The following is a 12,652-nucleotide window of genomic DNA, read 5'->3' on the forward strand; positions in this document are numbered from 1 at the left end:
GTGGCAGACCAAAGTCCAGGATGTTTCTGTTGTCCTGCGCCGCCGTTCCCACCTGTGACAAGGGGTCCTGCGTGTCCATCTTGCCTTCCAGGAAGGGTAGCTCACTGTTGGCGGCGTATTCCTGCCACTCAGCTGCGTCTAAGTAAACTTCGCTCTCTCGCCCGTCGCCATATCCCCGAGTGTTCAACGGGTCGGGCAGGGCTGCCGTCTCCAAGACGGGATTGATCGCTGGCTGCTCCGTGCCGGTATCGGGCATCAGACACGTGAGGGGATGTGGCACTTGCTGCTCCCGATTTTTGTCTGAAAACAAACACACATTTTGTATATATTCGTGGATTATTTCTAATCACTCCGTAAATTACTCTTACAAAGTGACACAATAGATTGAAAATGTATTAGTGATGTCCCAATTTATTATTCAATGTTGGTATTGGCGCCCGATACGAGTATTTTTAAAGTATCAGATTATATTGGATTTAATCCGATCCAGTCATCGCATATATTTCCAGTAGTATTGTACTTTTCGGCTGCTGTAAAGGGTACACGGTCGATTGGTCGCCGATCTTTTGGTCGCCCGGAAGGTAAGTGATAATTACCATTTAAATCGTTGCTCAAATTCCCTAAATACAAACTGTGAATTACTATTTAGTCATACTTAATGCCCTAGTAATTATTAGGCTAAAGAAAAGCTCCACATTTCCCGGATTTTTATTGTTTTTTGTTGGAGAACTTGTTAAGACCCTGACGGACGTAGCTTCTTAAAGGGACAACGCATGTACATACAAACTCTTATACACTCACACGTCGGCTCAGTGAAACTACTCATGGCCATTGTTGGCTTTTATTGATGCGTAGACCGTGTTGTTTTACCTTGATTTGTCGCCGGACTTTTGGTCGCCCGACCAAAAGACCAGCAACCAATCGACCGCACACGGCTGTAAAGCAAACCACTTGGCAAACATGTCCGCTGAGCAATATCATAAACAAGGCATTTTTTTTTCTTCATCACAAACTAAGTGATTGATCATTTTCTGGTTACATGATTCATTCATTCATGCCGCTTATCCTTACAAGGGTCGCGGGGGGTGCTGGAGCCTATCCCAGCTAACTACGTGCACCAGGCAAGGAACACCCTGAATTGATGGACAGCCAATTACAGGGCGCAAGGAGATGGACAACCATTCACACTCACACTCATATCTAGAAGCAATTTAAAGTGTTCAACCTGCCTTTTTCCCCATCTGTTATGCAAGGTGGTCGGTTCTGGTGACACTTACCATTCCTGTGCGTCTTCATGTGGCACTTTAGGCTGGATTTCTGGTTGAAGCATCGACCGCAGATGGGGCATCCGTAGGGTTTTTCACCCGTGTGGATCCGCAGGTGGCGCTCTAGGTGGCCGGCACGCACAAACATCTTCCCGCAGTACGAGCAGAAGAAACACTTTTTGGGCCGCGCCCCCTGGTAAAGCGAACCGGTCCTGTTACGCGAGCGATCAGGGGGTTCCCACCCGTCGCGCGGGTATGCTAACAGCGACGACATCATGTTTTCTCCGTAAGGCTTCCCAGGAAAGGTGAAGGTACTGCAAGAAGCTTCTGCGTGAACGGGGATGAGCTGAGCCGCTGCGCCGTTCCGCTCCCACCGACCATTAGTCCCGTCACCCAAACCGGGGGATTTTTGCTGTTCCGCCATTTCAATTTTGGGTTGGGTCACACACTCCTCGACGGGCTCTGACTTGACCGTTGGCGTGCAGGGTGGTTCCGGGCTGTTGATGGAAACAAGCTCGGCTACGGGTGTAGTATCTCCCTCCGTAGATTGACAGGTTTCGATGCTTGGGTGTTCCTCTGGGGGGTCTTTGTTGTCAACTGGCTCCAATTGAACACCTGTAAACACTTTGGTTTCAGTTATTAACAGCAGTCTGAGATCATTTAAACCAGGGGTGTCCAAACTAGGGCCAACTTGAAATCCTTCCACTTACAGTTTTTAAACAGAGGATTGGAATAGAAAAATGTTGTGTATTTTTTTTTCTTTTTGGGTATGAACTCATTCACTGCCATTGATGGTAATAGAAACGTTCAATCCAATTTGAGTGTTGGCAGCGATCGGATTGGATGTCTACTGGTGTCAATAACAGTCAAACTAGGGGACGTCAGTGCCCGCCTTTCCATGCAATTGATGTCTATTACTGTCAATGGCAGTGAATGAATAAAGGGCTACAGGTAACAAAGTGAAGGACAATGAACGAGTTAATTAACTCTGGTTGCCATCATTCATTTGCTGCCAGTGAATAAACTTTGCACAACGAGAAAATGCCCAGTGACAGCAATAACAGTCACGACAATCACAAATAAGATAGTTCAATTTACCACATTGGATTGTTTTTTAATATAAATGTATTCATGTGGAGTAAAATACTGCAATTCTACAGTTCCTACATTAATTTCAACATGCTGTCTGGTTTTGACCCCTGAAGTACAGTGGTACCTCGACCTACGGTAAGCTCTACCTATGACATGCTCGAGGTATGATGAAAATTTCGATCGAATAATTCGCCCTAGATACGATCAAAATTTCGAGATGCGACCAAGCCAGGTGGCCATAACATGAGAGGCTATTTATCATTGTAGTGCACTGTCTTTTTTTGCCACATCTCTTTCGTGTATAACAGATATCTAGGAGCACTGAACGATTTATTCAGACGGGTTTCTCCTACGCATCGACCAGGAAATGCACAACACGCATGTGCGGGCAAAAAGAGGGCTTTCTGGGTAATGAAGTATACTCGTGCACACAACACCGATAGCCAATGGCACCCTTTCTCAGAATAAAACTTCATTACCCACAATCAATACATGGGTAGGCTGTTATTCCTTCCTTAGCCTGTTAGCTCCCGCGATCGCTCATTCAAGACTACTTCTCGTTGGCAAGTGGTTGTGCGTTATCCTATTGTGAGGACATTTGTGTGCATCATTTTCGTAATATTTTGAAGGGAATACAACAGCAAACAGCCCATCGATAGCGAACGTGAAAGTGGAGGCGTGGCAAACAGCTAACCCGCCCAGAACGAAGGTAAAAAAAATTAAAACAAAATTAGAATTCAGTTTTGTGTAAAGTTACATTAAATGTATGTTTGAGTGTATCTGTATATATTAATACAAGTTAATTTAAATTTGTTTGTTCCGTGCGTTGTCGTGGAAAGTCCCCCCGAAACCCCAACCCGCCCCCTCTGTGCGTCTCTCTCCCGTCGGCGAAATCTGCCCAATTTTAGTTATATTAAACACATTTTATTACTATTAAACCACTAGTTATGTGTTACTTTGTTAATAGATGGCGAATTAGAAGAAATAAAACATTTTTTCCAATCCAATACCCTGTTTTTGGTGTTTTTTCAGAGGGTTGGAGCGAATTAATTTGTTTTTAGTTCATTTCAATGGGAAACGTTCGGTCGAGTTACGAAAAGCTCGACATACGATCTCAGTCCCGGAACGGATTAAGATCGTATGTCGAGGTACCACTGTAATGGAGAGGCAACGTGACTATAGATCCATTTAGCGTTAAAACGGATAAATGCAATAGAATATAGGTGAAACTCCAGTTTCTTGTTGGGGTCATATACAGCAATAGCTTCATATTTTTTTTGCGGTTCAATAAAAACTAGGCAGTAAGCAATAGTTTGGGCACCCCTGATTCAATGTAAACTTTTGAGTAGTGACTTACATCTTTGATGGATCTTAGTATGCTCCTTAAGGCTGCACTTCTGGTTGAAGCGTCTCCCGCAAACATCGCAGCGGTATGGTTTTTCTCCCGTGTGGATCCTTTTGTGACGCTCCAAATTGGCGGAGCTTTCGAAACATTTGCCACAAAAAGGGCAAGTGAAACCCCGCTTAAACATCAACCGGTTGACCATCCGCCGCCGCACGCTGCAGTACAGGTGGCGGTGCGGCCCGCGGCCGGCCGATATGCTCTGCCGAACATCCGCCGGTGCATTGGTCAGGTTTTCACATCGTCGTTCGGGGTGCAGTCCAGGTTTAGCGCAATCCTCGTGGTCTGTTGGTTCGCACTTCGCCACCATCTCGACGTTGGGGAAGTCACTCTGGTGGTTTTCAGTCTCCTCAATTTCAGCACGATCTTAAAAAATAAAAAAGTGTCGTATAAAGTCTATCTAGAACCTTTAAATTGCCAACATTGTGTCAGTTCTGGGTCCTGGGTTCGAATCCAGGTTGGTCCACCTGTGTGGAGTTTGCATGTCTCTCTGGGCCTGCATGGGTTTTTTTCTGGGTACTCTGGTTTGCTCCCACATTCGAAAAACATGCATGGCTGATTGGACACTCTAAATTGCCCCTAGGTATGAGTGTGTACGTGAATGGTTGTCTGTCTGCTGGGAAGGGCTCCAGCACCCCCACTTGTGAGGATAAAGCTGTTCAGAAAAAGAATGAATGTCTCAGTTCCACTTAAGACTAGATTGTTGTTGACTTTTTCATTATGGACCTACCTAAATATTTGACTCGCTGGTGGCTGAAAATGTGAAAACTTAGTATTGGATTGGATTGGATAACTTTATTCATCCCGTATTCGGGAAATTTTGTTGTCACAGAAGCAAGGGGGTGAGGATGCAGAAATAGGAAAGGCATTTTAGACATAAATAGATAGGTAATAAGTGGGTTAATAAATAAATACATGAATAAATATATAAATAAATAAGCGTGTTGCTGAAATATATATATATATATATATATATATATATATATATACATATATATATATATACATATATATACATATATATATACATATATACATACATATATATATGTTTTGACGAAAGTTTGGCGACACTCTTTTTCCTTGTCGACGATAATGTCAAATATTTATTCATCTTATTAGACGTGCTTCATAACTGAGCAAAGAATACCCCGAGATTTGGTACAAACGTAAAGCTGGCATGCAAAATGACTTGAATGGCTGGACATCGTAAGGCTTTTTCTTTAAAAAAAAGTGGTCTATGTAAAGCAGGGGTCCCCAAACTTTTTCTTGTGAGGGCCACATAACTTTTCCCTTCTCTGATGGGGGGCCGGTGTCAGTTTGTAACAGAAAAAGTGTGACGATCGTAGGGGAGCTTAATTTTTTTTTATTGTTTTCCAGAAAGCCACACATAACCAAATAACCCTTTCCAGGTTCATTACAGAAAAAAAGTCAGGAAACATATAACACTATTAATGAAATAAATAATAACTAAATAACCCTCTCTGAGTTCTTCACAGAAAAAACAGGAAATAAATAACACTATTTATGAAATAAATAATAACTAAATAACTCTCTCTGGGTTCTTCATAGAAAAAAAAGCCATGGAACATTAACTTTCTGTTGTGCCATGCACAATCTTCTCCCTTTGCTCTGAAGTTTATGCACGACACCACAACCGTCATTACAGAATCACGTCAACATTTTGCAGCACAGTGCTTGGTGGTGAATTTGGCAGTGGACTCGTAGCGGAGCGGTGAGACCCCTTTTTTCCAACTCCCGGTTCATGCGTCCCATTATTAGACCGCGAGTTTCGGCCACCATGCTAGGAGCCCCGTCAGTCGTGATGCTAGCTAGCTTTGACCAGTCCAGGTCCAACTTCTCCATGGTTTGGCACACTTTGTCAAAAATATCCTCTCCCGTTGTAGTCCCTTTGAGACTTTGGAGGGCTGCCAGATCCTCGCAAATCTCAAAGTTTGCGCTAACTCCACGAATAAAAATGAGCAGTTGCGCTGTGTCTTGCACGTCCGTGCTTTCATCCAGTGCTAATGAAAAAAAGTCAAATTATTTCGTCTTCTGCTGCAGCTGGGCATATACATTACTCCCGATTTCTTCAACGCGTCTGGTCATTGTACTCACCGACAGACTTACGGCATTAAATGCATCTTTCTTCTCGGGACACACCTCCTCCGCGACAGTATCCATACATTTCTTAACAAACTCTCCATCAGTGAAAGGCTTACTGCTGCTTGCTATCAATTTAGCAACCCAAAAGCTGGCCCGAACGGATGCCTGGTTCTGCTGAGATAGTAGTCCACTTTTTCGCTTTGAGAGTTTGTCTGCTCGTATTTGGCCTTGCAATCTATCGTACTTGTCTTTGTGACGGGATTCATAGTGTCGGCAAAGATTGTATTCTTTGAATACCGCCACCGTCTCTTGACAAATGAGACAAACAGCCTTTTCTTTGCATTGAACAAAAAAAATAATCGTTTGTCCACTCCAGGTTAAATACCCTGCATTCTGAATCAATTTTTCTAACACCTAACTTTTTCGCCATTATTCCGTTCTCAAACAGGTTGCAGTTTTAATATGCTTGAATAGTCCGCGATGGTCCCAGGGCTTCGCCCTCACCTGCGATCGTCCAGATGTCTCGGTAACACTGCTCGTGCATGCAACGGAGGACGTGCCCACATGCATCAAAGGGAAACACTCTCCCCGCGCGTGTCACCAAAGAAGCAATGCGAAGCCCCGCTTCACTGGGATGATTTGTGGGCTCAGCAGGGGTGCAATGCACCAAACACAAGATTAAAACGTCCCAGTCTTCAAGGCCAAATAGGAAAAAAAATCCGATAGCGTCTCTGGTATTGTTCAGAGGGCCGGTCCAAACGTGCCGGCGGGCCGCATCCCCCCCCCCAAAAAAAAAAAAAAAAAATTAAAAAAAAAATTTAAAAAATATTTTTAAAAAAATCCGATAGCGTCTCTGGTATTGTTCAGAGGGCCGGTCCAAATGTGCCGGCGGGCCGGATACGGCCCGCGGGCCGTAGTTTGGTGACCCCTGATGTAAAGTAAAGCTTTTATTTGTTTAAAAAATAAATACTATGTATATATAGTCAGGCTTTTTTCTTTAAAAATGACCATGTATATTAAGGGTTTTTATTAAAAAATGACCATGTATAGTAAGGCTTTTTTATTTAAAAAAACCGACCACGTACAGTAAAGCGTTTTTCTTAAAAGACGACATAGTATAGTAAGGCTTTTTTTCTTAAAAAATGACATAGCATTGTAAGGCTTTTTTCTTAAAAAACAACATAGTATAGGCTTTTTTCTTTAAAGACGACATAGTATAGTAAGGCTTATTTTCTTTAAAAACGACACAGTATAGTAAGGCTTTTTTGTCTTTAAAAACGACATAGTATAGTAAGGCTTTTTTGTCTTTAAAAACGACATAGTATAGTAAGGCTTTTTATTTACAAAAAAGACCATGTATAGTAAGGCTTTTTTCTTAAAAAACGACATAGTATAGTATGGCTTTTCCCCCCTAAAAAACGACATAGTATAGCATGGCTTTTTTTCTTGAAAAACGACATAGTAGAGGAAGGCTTTTTCCCTAAAAAACGACATAGTATAGTATGGCTTTCCCCCCTAAAAAACGACATAGTATAGCATGGCTTTTTTTCTTGAAAAACGACATAGTAGAGGAAGCCTTTTTTTCTTAAAAAACGATATTGTATAGTAAGGCTTCTTTTCTTAAAAAACGACATAGTATAGTAAGGCTTTTTTTCTTTAAAAAATGACATAGCAAGTAAGGCTAAGAGAGTCGGAGAATAAATCTGACTTCTGATTCTTCACCTTCTATTTGTTGCTGTGGTCCACTGGCAAAATCATTGGGTCAGAAGATGAGGTGGGAATTAGGAGTGAGTTCAATTCCACTCGTTGCAATTCTCAAATTGTTTATTGAGGTAATGAAAAGGATAAATACAACTTCCAACTTTACTGTGGTGCAGTGGCAAAGACAATGGGTCAGAATTTCAGGTTCTGATTCTTCACCTTCTAGTTGTTGCTGTGGTCCACTGGCAAAATCATTGGGTCAGAAGATGAGGTGGGAATTAGGAGTGAGTTCAATTCCACTCGTTGCAATTCTCAAATTGTTTATTGAGTAATGAAAGGATAAATACAACTTCCAACTTTACTGTGGTGCAGTGGCAAAGACAATGGGTCAGAATTTCAGGTGGACTCAAGTTCAAATCAGAAGTGAGTTTGATTCCACTCTTTGCAATTCTCAAATTGTTTATTGAGGTAATGAAAAGGATAAATATAACTTCCAATCACATCACATCATTTCAGAAGACACTGTGGTCCAGTGGCAAGAACAATGGGTTGAAATTGAAGTTGGACACAAGTTCAAATCTTGAGTGAGTTGAAGTCCACTCTTTGCAAATCTCAAATTGTTTATTGAGGTGATGAAAATGATAAATATAACTTCCAATCACCTTATTTCAGAAGTCACTGTGGTCCAGTGGCAAGAACAATGGGTTGAAATTGAAGTTGGACACAAGTTCAAATCTGGAGTGAGTTCAAGTCCACTCTTTGCAAATCTCAAATTGTTTATTGAGGTGATGAAAATGATAAATATAACTTCCAATCATCTCATTTCAGAAGTCACTGTGGTCCAGTGGCAAGAACAATGGGTTGAAATTGAAGTTGGACACAAGTTCAAATCTGGAGTGAGTTCGAGTCCACTCTTTGCAAATCTCAAATTGTTTATTGAGGTGATGAAAATGATAAATATAACTTCCAATCACCTCATTTCAGAAGTCACTGTGGTCCAGTGGCAAGAACAATGGGTTGAAATTGAAGTTGTACACAAGTTCAAATCTGGAGTGAGTTCAAGTCCACTCTTTGCAAATCTCAAATTGTTTATTGAGGTAATGAAAAGGATAGATATAACTTCCAATCACATCATTTCAGGAGTCACTGTGGTCCAGTGGCAAAGAAAATGGGTCAGAACTTTAGGTGGACACAAGTTCAAATCTGGAGTGAGTTCAAGTCCACTCTTTGCAAATCTCAAATTGTTTATTGAGGTGATGAAAATGATAAATATAACTTCCAATCATCTCATTTCAGAAGTCACTGTGGTCCAGTGGTGAGAACAATGGGTTGAAATTAAAGTTGGACACAAGTTCAAATCTGGAGTGAGGTTAAGTCCACTCTTTGCAAATCTCAAATTGTTTATTGAGGTGATGAAAATGATAAATATAACTTCCAATCATTTCATTTCAGAAGTCACTGTGGTCCAGTGGCAAGAACAATGTGTTGAAATTGAGGTTGGACACAAGTTCAAATCTGGAGTGAGTTCAAGTCCACTCTTTGCAAATCTCAAATTGTTTATTGAGGTGATGAAAATGATAAATATAACTTCCAATCATTTCATTTCAGAAGTCACTGTGGTCCAGTGGCAAGAACAATGGGTTGAAATTGAAGTTGGACACAAGTTCAAATCTGGAGTGAGTTCAAGTCCACTCTTTGCAAATCTCAAATTGTTTATTGAGGTGATGAAAATGATAAATATAACTTCCAATCATCTCATTTCAGAAGTCACTGTGGTCCAGTGGCAAGAACAATGGGTTGAAATTGAAGTTGTACACCAGTTCAAATCTGGAGTGAGTTCAAGTCCACTCTTTGCAAATCTCAAATTGTTTATTGAGGTAATGAAAAGGATAGATATAACTTCCAATCACATCATTTCAGGAGTCACTGTGGTCCAGTGGCAAAGAAAATGGGTCAGAACTTTAGGTGGACACAAGTTCAAATCTGGAGTGAGTTCAAGTCCACTCTTTGCAAATCTCAAATTGTTTATTGAGGTGATGAAAATGATAAATATAACTTCCAATCATCTCATTTCAGAAGTCACTGTGGTCCAGTGGCAAGAACAATGGGTTGAAATTGAAGTTGGACACAAGTTCAAATCTGGAGTGAGTTCAAGTCCCCTCTTTGCAAATCTCAAATTGTTTATTGAGGTGATGAAAATGATAAATATAACTTCCAATCATTTCATTTCAGAAGTCACTGTGGTCCAGTGGCAAGAACAATGTGTTGAAATTGAGGTTGGACACAAGTTCAAATCTGGAGTGAGGTTAAGTCCACTCTTTGCAAATCTCAAATTGTTTATTGAGGTGATGAAAATGATAAATATAACTTCCAATCATTTCATTTCAGAAGTCACTGTGGTCCAGTGGCAAGAACAATGGGTTGAAATTGAAGTTGGACACAAGTTCAAATCTGGAGTGAGTTCAAGTCCACTCTTTGCAAATCTCAAATTGTTTATTGAGGTGATGAAAATGATAAATATAACTTCCAATCATCTCATTTCAGAAGTCACTGTGGTCCAGTGGCAAAGACAATGGGTCAGACAGACCTCAAGTTAGTGGATTTGACTGCCATGTGGGAGATGGGGTTCGAATCCCGCTCTCGTTTGACTAATCACTACACTAGTAGTTCAGTAAATGGGTAATCCTTTTTTCATTCAAATAAAGACTTAGTCATTTTTTTCAGCAAAACAATATTTCCGGTCAGCCTTCGGCTGACCGGAAGACAGTTGGGAGGGGGGGGTTCCTGGTGGTGTTCGACAGTCGGCCTGCGGCCGACTGCCGACACCATACAGTCGTTGACTGGCGACACCGGGACGTGAACCCTCGACACCCACGTCGCAGGCAGGTGACTTACCCACTACACCACGAGGCGGCCCGCCTATACATGATTGGAAGTTATATTTATCATTTTCATTACCAAATAAACAATTTGAGAATTGCGAAGAGGGGACTTGAACTCACTCCTGATTTGAAATTGAGTCCACCTGAAGTTCTGACCGTTTGTCTTTGCAACTGGACCACAGTGACTTCTGAAATGAAGTGATTGGAAGTTATATTTATCCTTTTCATTACCTCAATAAACAATTTGAGAATTGCAAAGAGTGGAATTGAACTCATTCCTGATTTGAACTTGAGTCCACCTGAAGCTCTGACCCATTGTCTTTGCCACTGGACCACAGTGACTTCTGAAATGAAGTGATTGGAAGTTATATTTATCCTTTTCATTACCTAAATAAACAATTTGAGAATTGCAAAGAGAGGAATTGAACTCATTCCTGATTTGATATATATATGTGTGTATATATGTGTGTGTGTGTGTATATATGTGTGTATATATATATATGTGTATATATATGTGTGTATATATATGTATATATATATATATATATATATATATATATATATATATATATATATATATATGTATATATATATATATGTATATAAGCACACATATACATACATATAGATGTACATGCATGCATACGGTAGGTGTTGTATATATATATGTATATATGTGTATATATATATATATATATGTATATATATATATATATATATATATATATATATATATATATATATATATATATATATGTATATATATTATATATATATATATATATATATATATATATATATATATATATATATATATAAGCACACATATACATACATATAGATGTACATGCATGCATACGGTAGGTCTTAACACACAGCCATTTTTTGTTAAAGAGCCTGACAGCTGATGGGAGGAAGGTGTATGATTTTATTCCGTTTCAACAAGCGAGGTGGGGCACCATTCAGCCGTGATGAATGCTCACCAACCTCGGGGATGCTGCCTCTGTTGCTGCTGCGCTCCCCGCAGCCTGGCGGCCGTGCGATGGGCGGCTCTCAGATCGCCGTGCAGCACCTCCACGCTGCTCCTCAGCCGGCGTATCTCGTGCTCCCGCTGGGTCACCTCCAGGCGCAAGACCACCAAGCCTTCTTCGACCACTTTGGTGATCTGCGCCGCGGCGGCGTTGCACAGGGCGGTGATGATGGAGCCAATCTGGCCGTGGAGGGCCGCGCCGCTCGACATGGCGAGTGCGGGAGAGCCCCGGGAACAATAGTCGGTCGCGGGGTGAAAGATTGTAAATTGGTGGGGTTGTTTGTTGACAAATTAGCACGGTATGGGCATCGTTCTTGTCAGATTACTTTAGCTAACTGGTTATATAGTGCAGACACAAACAGCCCATTTTGTGCCGGAAATCGTAGTGAGTGTAGACTGCCGTAAAGCTGCTGAAAAGGACAGAAAGCTGTAAACAAGGAGAGGAGTGGTGTAAATCAGACAAATACGCAATACACCCTCTTAATTATGTTGGGGGGGACAATTAAACCTACTTGAGCTCAGCAGCACATGTTGAAAATTACGGCAATATGAAGTCACTTATTTTCTATAATCCTTATAAAGGATGATTTATGGATGGATGTGTGGCTGTGTGTGGGGGGAGTATGTTAGGATTCTCTCGCTACGTTTGTCCTAACCGTGCATTGTAGAGAGTTGATTTTTTATTTTATTGTGGCCAGAAATGGCTGTTGGATTCTAACAGACGACTGAATGAATGTCTTCACTCTCTCTAAGTGTGTAAACTCAATCTTAAACCTGAAAGCAGAGTTGATGTACGAATAGTTGTTTTTACATGACGTGACTAAACCCACCGCGTGGCTGATTGGTCGTAGGGTAGTGCGCTTTTTCACATCATTTCAAAACGTAATTTTCGGAAAAAATTCCGCCAGCGAGTTTCCACGTGATCCCCGGAACCCTTTTTTCCACTCGGCGCGACACGATGGTGCTAGCCGCGCTGACCCAATTTAGTTGTAAGTTAGGACGCCTTTCCACGTGTTTTACAAACGTAATTTTAGGAAGAATTTCTGCCAGCAAGTTTTCAGGTGCACACACACACCCACACATCCATCCATAAATCACGCTTTATAAGGATTATAAAATAGATAAAGCGTGATTTATGGATGGGTGGATGTTTTATGTTAACATTCTCACGCTA

At 41.1% G+C, this 12,652-nt stretch overlaps 1 protein-coding gene across 2 annotated transcripts; it reads right to left on the bottom strand.

Moving 5' to 3' along the window:
• Positions 1 to 749: 749 nt before the first annotated feature.
• LOC144086200 (uncharacterized) lies at positions 750 to 12,067 on the bottom strand. Of its 2 annotated transcripts, none has more exons than XM_077616045.1 (4): positions 11,991 to 12,067; positions 11,436 to 11,905; positions 3,715 to 4,125; positions 750 to 1,889 (listed from the first exon to the last, which is right to left on the bottom strand). In XM_077616045.1, exons 2-4 carry the CDS (start codon positions 11,686 to 11,688, stop codon positions 1,201 to 1,203), a joined length of 1,353 nt encoding a protein of 450 aa, XP_077472171.1. In that variant the 5' UTR covers positions 11,689 to 11,905; positions 11,991 to 12,067; the 3' UTR covers positions 750 to 1,200. The 2 variants fall into 2 exon arrangements, with proteins under 2 accessions (XP_077472171.1, XP_077472172.1); XM_077616046.1 differs by having other exon boundaries at positions 750 to 1,880; positions 11,991 to 12,065.
• Positions 12,068 to 12,652: the final 585 nt, after the last annotated feature.

This window comes from Stigmatopora argus, chromosome 12, assembly GCF_051989625.1.
Source record: "Stigmatopora argus isolate UIUO_Sarg chromosome 12, RoL_Sarg_1.0, whole genome shotgun sequence".
NCBI classification, from domain to species: Eukaryota; Metazoa; Chordata; class Actinopteri; order Syngnathiformes; family Syngnathidae; genus Stigmatopora; species Stigmatopora argus.